The sequence below is a fragment of the Pseudopipra pipra genome, chromosome 10, assembly GCF_036250125.1.
Source record: "Pseudopipra pipra isolate bDixPip1 chromosome 10, bDixPip1.hap1, whole genome shotgun sequence".
Classification (NCBI taxonomy): domain Eukaryota; kingdom Metazoa; phylum Chordata; class Aves; order Passeriformes; family Pipridae; genus Pseudopipra; species Pseudopipra pipra.
In genome coordinates, this window is record NC_087558.1 from 25,786,554 (window position 1) to 25,803,380 (window position 16,827).

General features: G+C 39.6%; 1 protein-coding gene across 4 annotated transcripts in view; it reads right to left on the reverse strand.

Moving 5' to 3' along the window:
• The window catches only part of LOC135419954 (glypican-5-like), a 363,117-nt gene that overhangs the window by 82,991 nt on the left and 263,299 nt on the right, over positions 1-16,827 (reverse strand). For all 4 annotated transcript variants that reach the window (XM_064666980.1, XM_064666978.1, XM_064666977.1 and 1 more), the window contains one exon: positions 16,642-16,792. In XM_064666980.1, the coding sequence (XP_064523050.1) occupies positions 16,642-16,792 (151 nt within the window). The remainder of the gene's footprint in view (positions 1-16,641; positions 16,793-16,827) is intronic.

Below are 16,827 nucleotides of genomic sequence, written 5' to 3' on the forward strand. Positions count from 1 at the left end.
GACAGCTTCTGAGATAGTGCCAGAAAATTAGTATTTAACTTTTTACCCATAAGCAATACCAAGGGAATGCTAATAAAGAACAAAAAGCAAAATATGGATTTAGATTTCACAGCCACAAAAAGAGCCTTTCCCTCTGAAATGCTCAGCTACTCCCCATGCTCATGCACTCTGTAACAAATGCTGTCCTGACTCCTTCCCTTGCTCTGACCAGGAGGATCTTCCTACCAAGGTAACCTGCTCCAGCAGCTGAGTTTCCTCTAAAGTCCCTCAGAGAAAAAACCACATTTGATACTTCTGAGATCTTAAGACATACTTATATGACAGAAGTGCTCAATAATTTCAGACAAAAATAAGAGATTTTGAATACTGCATGGATTCTTGGTATCTAGAAATTGTGAACATGGATCATTGTACTAAGTTTTTTGTGAGAAAAATCTGAAAAGAAATAACAATAATTAAAGAAACCCCTCAGGCTGAGGTACTGACCTCTAAGAAAGGTTGAAGATATGAAATTTGAGAAAATGAAAACTATGCTGATATTTATTCACATGGCACAAACAATTCATGTAGTTCAAAAAAATACAGTGAGATTTAAACATTTCTTGTAAGCCGTTATAGTTTAAAATTGAGGCTGTTCACAGATTGTCTTCTTTAAAAATTGAATCTTCCTTTTTTTTAATTTCAGTAAATCAGAATGTTTCATTTCTCAGTCAGAATTGCTAATCAGGAAGATGTGATACAATCTGCTGAATCTCAAGAGTGCTAAGATATGAAGGGCCTTCAGCAGTGGTACAGGTAATTAAGTTTGTTATGATTTTCTATATATTCTGCAGCAGAAAATATGATTGCTCTTTTGGCAAGGGGCCATGCCTGTTCATCTTCAAAGGTGACCTGTTTTAAATTTAAAAATAAATATTATTTAAAGTTGAAGATAATTTTATTTTAATAGAGTACATAATACCAATGTATGTTCTTCATTACATACAGAAATTAATTTTTTTTGTCTAATATACTAGTGTATTGAAAACTTGTCTGAAATTTTTCATACATATTCAAAAGATGAAAACACTAAAGGCAGGTACTTAGCTGATGTTAACTAAGATGACAGATCCTGGGGAGCTCTATTAACATACTGGCATACTAATAGTCTGGAATTTTTTGGCTGATTGTAGTAAAGGGAAGATTCAGGGAAGATTCTTCGAAAGAGAAGAGAACTTAGCATACTTTTTTCTCATTATTGGTATTTCTCAGCAATTTCCACGAGACGTTATGAGAAACAATGTCTGTGGGAGTTCTCCACAGGATTCTTATTACTTGACAGCAGAATGAGAATGTTATTTTGGAAGGATCACAGGGTTAGGGGCTCCACATTTATCTGGTGCTGGAGAGAACAGAACCCCTTTGTGCCATTCCTTGGGGATGGCATTAGAACTACCCTGTGATCTAAAAAATGTCACAGGTGTTCAGTACCTCCAGCTACTCTACAGAGCTAATCTGAAACTCTTATTATAGTCAGCTCAAATGTGATTTATTTAATTAAACAGAAATATACACACTTCTTAATCTTAAACCTTGATCATCTCAACCAGTATTCAAACTATAACAGTTCTCAATGCCACTAATACACACATGCTCACACATCTGGTTCTAGCCAATAGATCGAATTAGTTTTCTTCCTCAAGAAACTGTCACAAGTGAAGCCCCCAAGGAAGCCTTAACCACATGCATCTCACCACTTCTTGAGATTTACTCCCAACATTATTGTACAAGCTATTAGACTGAACTGGAAAAAAGATGACTGCAACCATGTAGCTGGTTTACTGTACAGACAGCTGCTTTAGCAGCTAACTAATATTAAAAGTATCTGACCAATTCTCATGTAGAGGCTTTATTAGTTTACAGGCACAATTTGGATTTCTGGGAAATTATTCCTGTTGTTCATTCTGAAATGATACTTTGTTTTGATGAATTATAGTATTCAAGTCTCCAGCTCTAACAAATATGTTAAAAATAAGCCAAACAAAATAGTAGTCTTGGGGTACTGTATTAATAATCTGGAGTCATTTAATTTCATCATGTTTGTGTATTTTTCCTAAGAAGTATTCACTTAAGATAAGGCAATAATCAAAATAAATTTATCTACAGCCTGTAACAACTAGTTTTCCTTAGCACTGACTAACATGTGCACTACCTAAGCTTAATGGAGAATTTTAAAGCAGTATTAATATAGTACTTTCAAGTAAAAGGTGTGATTTTCCCACAGATGCATCAATTATTACATTACCGCATCCTGCCTGAGAATTTTGCAGTCATGCATTTGATGATGGGCATTTTAAGGCATTAATGCTGGGCAATTTTCTCTAAATTCTTTTCTGGACAAATCTCCTTAAGCTCATAATATCTTAACACTTTCCAAGAACAAAAGCCTTACATTCTGAGGCAGCGGTGTTAATACAGTCTGGGCACAACACATTTATGATAACCACGACTTCCCGAGAGCCCAGGAGAGAAGAGATTCCAGAGCTGCTTGTTTTGGGAGCACCAGGTTGCCGTGCCAGGGCAGGTGGCTGTGAGGCTGCTCTACCATGCTCCCCTCACACAGACACTGCTGGGGCTCAGCGCGGCTCAGGCGGTTCTGAAACCTTGCTGAGAGCCAAGAACAACCAGCTGGGATCCCCACTGCCACACCAACGTGACTGTACTGGAACAGGGCACAGGGAGAGGGAGCTCCTGCATGCCCTGGATCTCTGACCTTGCAAGCCGCCTGTCCCAGCACTTACCCCTTGCCCTGGCACATGCATTGCTGGCGCAGCTGCCCAGTCGCTGCCTACAACATCCACACCCAGATGTGCCTTGATCTCAGAACAGGGCATGGATCCATGGCCTGGCCCTGCAGGAGCCCATTCCCAAAGGGGAGGCTGCCATGGGAAAGCCTTCTGTCTCAGAAAGCAATTTATGACCACATCCCAAATCTCAAAAATCAACGAGATGCGCGATGCGTGGGTGAAATGAAAAGAGCAGAGAACCTGAACGCTCGCTAAGGAGGGAGTTTTGACTATTTACCTTCTAAATTTGCTAGCATTTACCTAGCAGCTGTGTCCAGTATCATTGCAAGGACTTAGCCTTAAGGCTCTTTTGGCTCTTTTGGGGGAACACAGCAAACAGAAAAGTTATCTCCAACCAAAATCAATGCACATATCTGCAAAAAAAGAGAAAGAACCCTTAAGTAAAGACACACTTGTGCCTGTGTTCAAGCCTTCTTTGTAGCATGAGGGAACAAATAAAGAAGAACTTCTATTTTATAACAGTCTGCTGCTTTAAAAAAATTACATTATTAAGACAGTATGTATAATCTATAGGTGTGTCTAAAAGGAATGCATAGAGAAGAAAGGGATTGTGTTTGATTATATAAAATATAAATAGTGATGGATTACATCGCATTCCAGTATCAGCAGAACGTAAAGAATTTGAAAATAATGATTTGACTTTTAACAAGATGCAGAGTTTGTTCATGGTTAGTCAGAAGTACTGTACTTCACATAAATGCTTCACAGACGGTGACACAGTAATTACAGCGCTGGGAAATGGCCACTCTCTATCTGCTCTGCACTTTAAAGACTAAAGAGAGATTTCATGCATATTGAACACACTCGTGTTAGCTCAATTCACTTTTTCAATATTATTTTATAAGGCAAGAATAATATAAATTCTAAGTTGCTATTCAAATGTTACATCTATCTTATCATGAGTTACATTTTTAATAAAATGCAACTTTACTTGAAGCACACGTTTGCATAATCTGTGCAAGAAAACTGGCACTGTAGGAATTTATAATTTGCTTATTTCTTACAAAACCTTCTTTTGATGTATTCTGCAGGTTGACAGGGTTTCAGCGTATTTATACAGATAGAAAAATATTTTCTGTGGTTGTGTATTTGCTTCTTTGAGCAGACTTCTTTAAAGTTTGCAATGTATTCTCATATAGTTTGCAAAAATAAGTTTATGATTTATTTGCAGTTTAAAAAATTAATTTAAAATCTTCTTTGATACAACACACTTCCAATTTTTATTGTGACACAGATTATTCAAATGTGCTTGACAAAGAGTATGCGAACGGATTTTAAAGCAGGACAGCTGACAGTGCCCAGGTTTCTGTGTGAAATCAAAAGGATTGTGGGTTTATCATCTCATGGATGGACAGTGATAACTTGGGGTTTTTTGGATTAATGGGGAAACTCCCACTGGGCATTTCCCAGTGATGCTTTTGGGTAAGATGCTAAACCACTGCTCTGTCCCCATTAGTGTCATGCATATTTTTCACTTACTGACAAGCTCTCAGGGACCTGTTAACATGCCACAAGACTCTGGAATATGATTATAGTAGGGTGTTTTTTTTTGATTAAGCTCTTTTCAGCTCATGATATCCATGTGGAGTTTATGTCACAGGAGTCAAAGCCTTGAAACAGCCCGGAGACAGCCAGTATCTTCCTACCCAACTGGGTAGGACTGCATATCCAACAGATTGCTTGGGAACAGGAGAGAGAGTCACACTTGGATGCTGTTTACCAGTGTAGGAATTCCCTCTAAACACCAAGGGACCTGACCAGGAAACTCTATGAAAACCTCACATTCTACACATAAAAATATGATATTGTCAATTAAAGAATTGCTGCAACTACAAGAAAAGCCTCCAAATACGTGCTGAATGTGATTGTAAGACTCATGACTTGGAGCCTCTGTTGAGGCTTTTCTTCAGCTTTGGAAAACCAAAACCCGGGCAGTGCCTTGCTGGTTTCATGGTCCAGTTCATCACTTGGAGGGCTGTAATTAATTCCACAAGGACAGTGGTGATCCCACACAGACAGTGCTGAGGGAGAGCCTGGCAGGCAAGGATAAGGCAAGGAACTTCCAAGAGAAATCCCCCACCTAAGGTCCATGGAATGAACACAAGTGCAGCAGGTATTTACCAGACCACCTAGAACACTTGGATGTTTCTCACGCCACAGACTCAAAAAAAAAAAGGAAAAAAAGTCCCTATGGCTTTAATAAAAACTGAAGAGCTGCATGAAGAGAGAAAGACAAAAATTAACTTCCAGTGAACAGGAATAGTTGGTCACTTTCAAAACCAGTAATTTTTTATAATGTGTGAATATAACATGAATATTTCGATTCTCAGGACAATTCTGCAAGTACTTTCTATAATGGGTGATAAAATGTTCCAGCTTGGCTGCAACTGTACTAATCTGTTGTAATTGGATTCTCTGCTTGAACTTGCAGTGGGACCGCATCCCATTTCTGGGACTGTATCTCAGTTTTGAGAGGATGCTTAATCATCAATAGCTGATTAGAAATGCTGCCATGACCTCTGTAAGTTATATGAATTGGGGTATGAGAAAAAGCCAGTGTCACTGTTCCTTAACCTGAACCAATGTAATTTCTGTGCTTTGGCAGGGGCCAGGCTCATCGCTGCAGGTCATCCTGGGCAGTACTTTTGCAGGCAGCCTTAGGGATACCAGCCTGTACAGGAGGGAGGAGGGCAGCACAATCAAACGGTGTGTTGGCTCAAACTGTTGTCTCATTAAGTCAAAGGCAAAATCCCCAGTGATGATTACTGGGTCAGGATTAAGCCAAACTCCCCCATCTTGGTTTTACTGGCCTGTATTCTTTCTCATGAATTTTAGAATATAATGCCTTTAAATCCAGAAGAACTTTCTGCCTGAATATATCAAGCTTACTAGATGGCTTTAAAAACTATATATTATTTACAGGGGGCAAAACATTCCAGTCTGAATCTGTATTTTTCCTTTTGTATTCAAAACCTACAAAAACACCCCCTCAAATTAATGTTCTTCCAATTGCACGTTACCAAATGCTTCCGCTTTGGAAAAGGATACTTTTTCAAAATAAAAACACACTTGTGGCTTTTTAACAGGACGAAAACTGCTTTTCCCCCATCAGCTCTAATGTTTTTCCATCGTGTAAGAGATTTATTCTGATCCAGTTTAGCCCAGGGTGCTGTGCTTCCCCCTGCACGTTCAGGTTACTGCAAATGTTCTTTGTGCTGGCTGTCGTAACAGCGTTCTGTGTGTGTTGCAGCACTATACATATTTAAACAGGCTGTTGCTTTACAAGCACATGTTCAAAAGATTTTATCTAATCAAATTTTAAATAGGAAATTACTTGTCTGACTTCACATTAGACAGCTATTCCTTTCCCTGCTGTTCCAGATTGGATTATTAGGAGTTCACTACTAAATGGTCAGCAGTGTCTCTGAGTCACCAGTCTTAATTTGGGCTATAAATATCAGATGATGATTTATTACTAGGCAGCTGCAATACTGCAATAGCAAATTCTCTTTAATCTCTTTAATTTGAGATGAATAGCAAATAGTTTTGAAAGCTGAGAATTTCTGAGGTCCTCTGGGCAAATAACAGTTTCATCAGTTGGTTTCAGCATACCCACTTTCTAGTGAGTCCAAGGGTTTTTCAGTTTGGGTTTTTCATGCCCATACTGATCTAGTCCTGCTTATCTTTGTGAATTAACTGCCAACTCTGGGCAGCTACTCTATGGTAAATGGGCTAAAATTGTGACTTTGAGAATGTTCAATGATTTTTACAACTAAACTGAATAAAGTTTGAAAGAGTAGCTTTTACCCTGATGTGCTACCTGGGTTATCACTGTTTAACATTCCTGCTTCATCTGGACCTCAGATGAGAGTTTATGATTCCCACAGTGCCAGAAATTGTACTGTCTGCTTATTCGAAAGTAGATGTTTGCTCATCAGAATATGCAGTTACTACTTTCACCTCTTCCAAAATGCTGATTACATTTCTTCTAAATGGCACCAGCCAAATGTGTCTCACCCCTTTTGGGGAATGCAGCTACCCACGCGGGTCACTGGTGCAAGGTGGGTTTGCTTGTGCAAATCATACCTACACCAAGAATGTGCATCATTCCAGAAGCTCTAAAGTAGGAAATGGACTTAAATCTTGCTGAAATGAAGACTAATCTGCAAACTTGACAGAAGTGTTTATTTAGAAGATGAACAAACTCTAATGTGACACAAGATACCTCAAGAGAGAAAAAAACCCAAAAAACAACAAAACATTTTCTAAATTTCAAAATACCATTTTGTCATATTCAAACTTTGGTTGGTTCCTTATGGTATTTTATCTCATAAGTAATTCAAATTTGGCTTGACAAACTATTAGACATCCAGAGAAGAACAAGTACAATACAGGGTTTGAGAAAGTGATTAAAGAAGACAGCCTAAAGAATGTTAGAAAATCTGTCTAAATCCTAAAAGACAGGAAGACAAGGAAGGAAAATGTTTTCTGATTGTGATATTCAGGAGCCTGAACTAGGTATACAATGTAAATCAGAAAAATAAAAGCTTCTGATACAATTAAACATGAGGGGCAATTAATGGAGGCAAATGGAGGAAACCAGTTTAACAACAGTGTTAGAAGAGGTGCTGTAGGATCCTATGTCCAGCTGACTTTTCCATCACTGAGAACTATGATGATGACCCTTAGTAATCCATAATTTAAAGACTTCATCCTGTTTGTACAGATTCAGGCACCACACTCTGGTACATCATATAAAACCAAAAAGGTTTCTAACTTGGCTCTCTTGCAAGGTATATCCAGTTCCTGACTTCGTACCTAGCAGATGGCATTACAACCTGACACACCCTAAAATGCCTCTGAAAGGTGTCAGCTCTCCTGTCCATCCTGGACAGTAATTTCAGGGAAATATTACTCGACTGCTTTCAGGATTGAAGGACAGAAATAAACATGCTTAAAAACCCATGGACAGGAGACCCTGTGAGATAAAGCAGATGCAAAATCATCTGCAGAGGAATAATGTGCCTAATCTTTGAACTCTTTTCAGGGAAGGTATTTAAGGACATGCTGGTTTAAGTTATTGTAAGTACCTTGTTCTCAAGGCAGCCAGATCCAGTCCTATAAATTCTTGATCCTGTTGATATGTCACGTATTTCAGCCTGAAGTTCTGTTCTTTCTGTAGTAAATTGTGTACAGAGTACAGAGCAGTTGTGCTGTGCTCTCTGTTACTGTAAAACTAAACTGTGCTTTCTTTTAGGGTACTGTTTTGATCCTAAATTTCTCGGCTGAGACATTGTGATGGCATATCTGTTGGCTTCAGGCACAACAGCACTCTTTTAAGAAGTATTATTTTACCTTAAAATGGACACTCAAGGAATAAAAAACCTCAAAATGTGTACCTGGTGTACTGAAGGCAGTTTCTTTCCAAAAGTAAAGACAAAATGCCCCCAGGAAACATTGGTTCAAGAGAGAGAGGGAGGGAAAACAAACCAGAGCAGTTCTTTTCCTCCTCTAAAACAACAGCGACTGCTCAAGCTTTCCTTATGAACCATAAAACAAGGGAAGGTGGCAGCAGGGAGAAACAGAAACTGCCTTTTCCTTTGTCAGTGCCTTTCAGTTGTATTTCCACTGTCAAACAGCTGCACCACCTGCCTTTCACTTGTGTGCAATGAGAGATGACAGAGGGTTTCTTAAAGCCTTTAAGGTTGCAGTAATTCATAACCTTGTCTGAATTAACCTGGAATAATTTACCTTTGGAAGAAATGAGGTCCAGGGTTTGCTTTTACTATCTTCCTTCCTTGGAGAAATGTGTGGGGTTTTTTCCTCTAGACATCCCCATGTGCAAACATGTAGCTTCTCACAGTGCTTCCCCGGATAGGACTAAAATCCTAAAACAGTGGAACATGGCTAATGCTTCCAAGCAGCGTGGGGTGTAAATGGCACAGTGATTCCCTGTGCTGTGCTTCTCGCTCTCCTGCTCTCACTGGAGAGCAGCTGAGGGCTCCATGGAGGAGGCAGAGTGGCAGAGGTGCCACATGGCGCAGCACATGGATCAGGGACCAACATCACTGTCACTCAGCTCTGGCCAGGCCAGTGTTACCTTGTGTGGCACAAAGAGTAACTCAAAGGTGAGTGTTTTCCTTAGACTTGCAGGATTGTTTAAATAACTTACAGTCTAATGGCATTCCTATTTTAAAGGGAGCTTCCATTAAGTTCTATGAATTATCTATTTTGGAGCAATTTGAAGGACTTTTCATTGTTAACTCCTCTTAATTAATTTTGCCTTTATGGTGTTTTGGGGGCAAATTGCCTTAACCTTCCCATTTATCCTATCAATGCTTGGCATGACAGAGATATTACACCTCTTAAATGAATTTCTTGTCAGAAGGATCTAAATCACACAGCTCATGAGAGTTACTTGTGAAGGATCAGTTTTACTCCCCATTTACCTTGGCCTCTGAACTCTGGGTGCCAACATGATCCTTGCAAATAGCATTCACAGAAGAAAGTACTACAAGTGTGGGGTCAAACTATCAACCTGCAGCCTGCCCTTACAGCCTGAATCAAGAAGTATGTTCTGCTTCATGTATTTAGTAAGGCAATTTTTCTTGGAAGCTTGTCTTTCTCATATTTTAGCCATCAAGTACAAGTTGCTTCATGCTCTTGGTGGTTTGACTACGTTGTTCCTGTTTGGGACCATTCAGCTTTGGGAAACTTTTGTTTATAAAAAGTTCATTTTATTAAAACCTGTGAGAAATGCTGGTGAGTGGGAATTCATTGGAAAATGAGGAGATGGGTGACTTTTCAGTTTAGGGCTGTTTTCAAAACACATCTCAGAAATATAAGTACACATGCAGTTGCTCCTGTGAAAAGTAACTAGATAAAATATTGCTGACAAAGGCAGTGAAAATTGCTCTGCCGTAATAAGTGTGTTCAAGGGACAGAGATTATTTGGAATATTTTTTAATAGAATGTTGGTAAAAGTGCATTACCCTTCAGTGATCTCTAATGCAGTCTCTGATGACTCCTTATACAGAACTACTGCAAACACTTAAGCCCCAAATGTCTTTATCTTGATCTCTCCAATGTTTAATTTCCTCCTACAGAACACGCATTGGAAGGCTTTATACCCTAAGCAACTAAAACATTTTACCTTTTAATTTTGTCTAAAAGGTGCTAAAATGGTCAAAAATGTCTTGCAATTTACATTTCTCTGGTGAAACGGTAAAATTGCAACTCCTCAATCACCATTTTACCTCTTTGAAGGCACCAAAGATAGTACCAAAGCTGTTTAGAGTCACAGAGCTGGCACAAGGACTGTTATTCCTCCAGCTACTGTTCTGATCAGCATTAAGAGACAATCCTACAGGGGATGTGTTTATCTGTCATTTGTACAACTCCTGTCTTGAATGAATCTGAGCGGGAGCACTGGTGGTACTGGGAACTCTCTCACCTCAGGTCTAGGAGTGAGAATCTGAAGGAACTGAAATCCCATTCCTTTACACCTCAAACTGTCATGTAAACACTGAGGTTGAGGAAGGGTGAGGAATGGTTCCATGATTCTTCTCCTATGCATTTTCGTTGGAATTATACTGTGTAATGAAGAACAGTAAATGACACAGAATACCTTATCCCTGTGTTGGCAGATTATAAAAAGATTTACTCAGGGACAGAGAGGGTGGGAAACCTCTTTCTTTCTCTCTTTCTCTTTTCTTCCCTCCCCTTGCAACACTTTCTCTTCCCACTCTCTTCTCAGAGGCCCCTCTCAGCTGCCCTCTGATCCCATTTGCACAGAGCAGAGCCTGCAGGAAATGTCACTGTCACCTACAGAAACTCTTAGCAAAGTGTACCCAGGAGGGAACAGTGGGACACCACTACCAGATCAAAGTAACTCATCTCAGGATCAGATCTCATCAAGTTCAAATAAATAATCAAAATCTGTACTTTTCCTCCTGATTATTCAGGTTTCTTTGGTTTTCTCTGCTCCCATGTCTCTTCCCAAACTCTATCCTACAAGAGAAGCCAAAGCCAGAAATCTGCAGTTGTGGAACTACCACCTGCTTCCCCCACCATGTGCTGAGGGCCCTGGCAGGGTTTGCTTATGGTCCTCTTGACAGAGGCTCGTCTTTACCTACCACCCCTGAGTTTTCTTTAAAATCAGACTTACATAAGAGTTTAACCTGTTACTAAGCTGTTTTGTGGATAGAGGGAGGCATTTACACTAAGGGCAATCTAGGAATTTGTAGGCTCTCTGAAAACAGAGTGTCAGATAAAATGTCTTGAGCAACAAAGGTTGTAGAAAAATGGCTTTGTGAGGCAATGGGATCAGGAGGAGGCATGATGGAGAGGTTACTCTAGGCAGAAAGATAGAAGACACTGAAAATGCAGTATTTCTGTGAGCCAGGATCATCTATCAGGATGTGTGGTGATGAGAAGTTGATGAGCATGGCTGACTGCCAGCAGATATTATGATCTCAGAATATTGATGTTTTGTACTAATAATTACAAAATCAGCAGCTGTACAATTGCATATTTGGATAAATACAAGTGTAAGTGCATCCTGTGACATGTTGAATGGAAATAAGTATAATTAAAATGACAGGTCATACAATAATATTGATGCCAAGAAAAGAAAGACAAGCTGGGAGAATGATAACATAATAAAGCATAAAAGAATCTTGATACTCAAAAGGAAAAAACTGATAATGAAAACATTCATAAGCCAGAAACATTCATAAGTCAGAAAAATACATTAACTTTCCATAGCTGTGAGAGCAGATACAAGTCAGACATAAGACAATAAGAGAAAAGAAAATTTACTTTTCTGCACTTGTAAAGGTATTTTGGGGCAAAAAACCCATCCTTCTCATAAGCCCTGAAGAAAAGAATCTATACCCAGGGCAATCTCCTCAGACACTCTGTCTAGAGCAGAAAGATGGACTGAAGCTGGGGAGTGTCTACCCAGCCAAGAAGAAAGCCAGGGGTTCTTGACATCTGAATATGCTAAGTGGATTTGTTATAGATTCCCACTCAGGCACTGAACTGTGACAATAAGCAGGATGTTCAACTGAGATGGCCAGAATCAGGAAGTTCAAAGCCTGGCTGGGATGCCACAGGATGTGTTTGCTTACTGAATCCTGCACCAAGAGACACGATTTTAAAGTATTGTATAAAATCTGCTGTGCCTAAGGGCACTTCTTGTTATTCCATGGAAACCCACTGCTTTTGGGATGGGGACAAAGCAAAAACCCATCTCTGCATGGAGCAGGCAGCGAGCTGGGGGAAGGTAAGACCAATGTCTCCATTTCCCAATGACCTAAAGTTGCAAGGCACGTCAGGTTTGGGGTTAACACATGTCCTACGTGAGGACACGCTGAGCTTTTTGACCCATATAGAGACTCTAACCTCAGGTAGGTGAATCTGGTGCAAAGACTGCAGTCCCTGTACACCAGACATTTGGGTTTGTCTGTTCTGTTCAGTGCCGGAGGTTCTAACCTACCCAAGGGTAGGTTAGACCATGTTTTCCTTAATCTGTGCTGTTTGCTTGCCCTGCCAGCAAGAGAACATCTTTAGTCCAGCACTAGCTACATTCCTAGGACTTTGCAGGATGTTGTATCAGTCTCCTCTAGGCAGAAGCTTGGATTAATTTCTGTCCCACACCGGCTAGTGAAACACATGGCTGCATGTACAGTGCAGTGATCCATGCCAGTGAGGAGGCCCAGGAATGCCTGTGTCCTCCATGCACAGACAGGTGTGCATACAGACCCATGGCTAGAGGGAGTATCAGCACAAGCTTTCCTAACCACAGTGCTCCACAACTACCACTCAGCCCAGAGCTCTACAAAGGGCATTTTGCGCTGGCACTAAATCCAGGTTCCTACCTGTGGTCTGAACATTTCCTCCATCTCTGTTGAGTGGCTAATCACCTGATGATTTCCCTGAACAGAGCTCTAATGTTGTTTGTCACTTCTTGGGTGGGGCCTCATGACAACTCACAGCTGTGCAGCACAGCCGGGAATTGGAAATCCCCTGCAATAACTTCCTTCCGCCTTTTCACAGAACAGTCAGAAACATTTTCCTTTTCCCTGAACAGCACGGGCAGGACACAATGTGAATCTGCTGCTGTTCTCTTTTCATGAACAGCAGGACACATCCCTCTCCTAAGCAAACATTCCCATGGCTCAATCCTGCAGGGCAATAACAATCCCTGCTCTTTGCCACATTGCCCCCACCTTCATTGTCAGGGCTTATGAAGGAACAGTTCCATCACTGGGCTCAACCCGTGACCAGCTCCATGTCAGTCTGTGGTTCTGGGAGCACTCTGTGTTCAGCAAGGCTCAGCACAGGATGCTGCTTTGCCCTTCTGCCTAGAAACCTGCAGCACTGCAGAGTGCAAACCACAGAGCAACTTCCCCATCCACACACAAGATTTATATGGCTTACTTTCCTCTTCTTAAATCTCTCCTAACAAAGCTTTGTTCAAAGATGATTCACAGATGTTGTCATTAAAAAGTTGGTCCTTGCCAAAAAATAAATATGGGCCCGCTTGAGAAACTGCTGTTCCCACAGCTTTCCCCAAGAAGAGAGACTTGTGGTAACTGGTAGGGCCTGTGAGAATACGACATTTTAAAGCATCTTAAACCATACACAGTTTTCGAAAAGAATGCTGGTTTCCTGAGAATTTATCTCGTAAAGTCATTTGGATAAACCCACATGATAATTAAGCCCATTCTGATAGAAGAAGTGATCTTTTTAGATAACGATCAAGCAAACACTTATTTGTAACAAAGAGATAAATAAAAAAACCAGCACTAAATACTGTATCTTAATTAAAGATTTAAAATAAAATTATTAACTGTTATGCAGGCATGATTCTCAAGGACCAGAACGTGACAAACAAAAGGACAGGATCGTACTATCCAATGCAGGATAAGCTGACATATAGAGATGGCAATCCCCAACCAAACAACCACCAAACCCAAAAACCAGGGAAAAGGATTATGAAGGCTGGAATCGGCATGCCCAGAATCACTTACATGTTTACCTACCCAGGACACACTGAAATCTAAAACCAAGAAGCCTGGCCTTCTGTTACCAGCTTGGAAAAGCCCAGTGGGGGACAGCAACATATCCTGTCTGGGGAGAGCTTTACTAATAGTTACAAGCAGAAACACTTTGACAATGGAAACCCAGATATTGACAAAACTCCTGGCAATTTATTGGTAAAGAAAAGGTAATTTTTATTCTGGGAGTTGGAAAGAAATGAGCATTCAGTAGGTTTTCAAAAACTAAAAGCAATCTGAGTCTTTTGCAATGCTCTTAAGTGGTAAATATAATTTTCATGTAGGTTTCAAATAAGTGACAGATGTAGTGAATTTTTATTACATTTTAAATTCAGCATTTTACCTGTTGACATTGAAATCCTTTCCTCTGTCTTCTGTTTTTCATGGACCTGTTGTTAAAAGCACGACTGCTCTGCCAAAACGTCTGTGTTTGGAAAGGCTTTTATTCCTTTTGTTCTGCTGTATGACTGCATGCTAAACATGTCCTGATGAGCTCGGTGGCATTTTATAGCCCTTCTTTGTGTCTCACTCATACCTGCTGTAGTCAGTAAGGATATTCCCACTGACATCACCAAGCTTCAAATCAGGGGATTTGGGATTTGATTTGGGATTTAACTTTAGCTTCAATTCGTATCTCAATTCACTCTGTGTTTCAGGCAAGCAGGGAATAGGCAATGTTGTCACGTTCCACTTTCACAAAATAATGGTTAGACGTACTTGACGGGTTTTAGGTTTAGGAAATAGAAGTTCACAGGCTGAACAATTGCAAACACCATCTAACAGACATGCAGCAGGAGGAAATTCAACTACTCTGATATTTGTTATTCTTCAACATTCTATTAAAGCAAAGCAGCTCTATAATGAGATTACTGCATTTTATCTTTTAATTGTATCCAGATATGCAAAAGAGATTTACTGCTAGTGGCTTGTGTACAGTACAATATTTTAAAGCTAATTATGATACAGCATTACTATTGTCACACAATGAAATACTTATTCTTCTGTTATGAATCAATACCATTTTCTAAAATTTATTGTAATTACCTTTTTAATTGGATATACACCCTGCTAAATTCTGAAAGAGCTAGTTTTGGAGATATAATTCTTTTAAATCCAGGATGATATCAGCATAAAGTATTTTAATTAAATAGATTGCAATAAAGGGGCAAAAGAGACATTAAGTAGCTTTCCATTATTAAAGCCAGCTGAAAGTTAAGTCTTCAAAGTGTTCAAGTTTTTATTTTTGAATGCCTGAACTCTACCATAGTCCCTGTAAGCATGCACACACATCCTCCCAGAACACTGTATTAACAGACTGATTGTTCAGTGAAGAGTAGGTAGCACCTGGCTTTGATTTGTATTACTCCATATAGAGAGGAAAGGATATTAAAGTATTTATCCTTCCAAATCCCCAGGGCCTAAAACATCTAGCAATCTTTTCACTGCTTATGGATGTAATACAGTACAAACAAAAAAGTTGAGTAAATAGTTTTAAAATAACATTGTGTCACAGTTCTTCTGTTCAAAAATATTGGTGAGCAGATGATGAAAACCTCTACTTGATCTGTTAGTTGCAATTACTTAACCATTTTTAAAAACACTGTCTCCACATGATAGTACCTCATGTACTCTGATCATAATGCCATCCACACAAATTAAAATTCAAGTAGTTATAAGCTGGTGCTGCAAATTAGATGTAACAGTTTGCACATGTTTCAAAGTACACAGTTAAGCTTTTTTTTTCCCTGAGCAAATACTCACAGGAGGAACAACTGAAGTCTTGTTTACAGGTTAATCACTGCATGTCTGCAAATCTTACCTGAGTATGGGATATCTTTCCTCCCCTCCACTCCGTGGCAGAGGGACAAGGAAAAGGCCTTTGTTTATCTCAGTAGCAGTTTAAAACTTACCTGAGTTCCAGCCATCTCAATAAGCATTGCTTTTCAACACTCTTACACCTGTATTTCATCTACTCGCACATCCAATCCACATTATATTGACAGACACTATGGCAATTAAAGCAGTTACATTTTGATGAGCTAAAATGAATCAGAATTTACAGATAGGAGAAACCAATAATATCAAGTATTCGGAAACACTTTACTACTTACTGAGTTACTAAAAGGATTTAACTACATATTATATTGGCAGTATGTTGGTGGAAGTTGAGTTAGATTCTGATGCTGATTCTACACTTGATGACATATTATCCAAGTAATTCAATGAATAAATATTGCAGAATGCATATCTGAGACTATCAAGAAATTTCACTTAACCACTAGAAAGAAAACCCCACAGTATTTCATGTGTTTTTTCAAGAACATAGACTTTCAGTCACCTCTGTTTGGATCATCCTTCAGCATCATTATGCAATAAATAAATATTTATGTTAACACTTAGTGCACTCTGTAAGGACGTCAATTTTCTATTTATTTGAAGAGCCCACAATATCTAGGAAGGCTCTTCAGTATTTCTGTGATCTAGATTTCATTGCAGATATTATTCACTCTAAATTTAAGTCTTTTATCTGCATGCCAAGTGTTAAATTATATTGGGTTATTGTCTGTATCATTCTATTTTTACTGCAGCTCTTCACAGATTAAGATTAAAATCCTTCGAATTTAGTAGGATTTTGACAGTAATTCAAGCAGGACAAGTCTGAGCTCTGTCCATCTAATTGAGACATTTATGAATTCCCAAGCTCTGCAAGCCCTAACAGAAACGGTGTTTACCTGCTGTGGGAATCCTGTCCCCGGATCCTTGACAACCATCCTCATCATCACAATCTCCGCTCGACTCCACCTCTCCACTTTTTCCTCCCCCACTGCCAGCGTCTCGGGAAGCCCATCTTTCCAGTTTCAATTTGGCCTTCTCAGCATCCAGCTGAAAACAGAAGAAGCAACAAACCAACAGTGGTC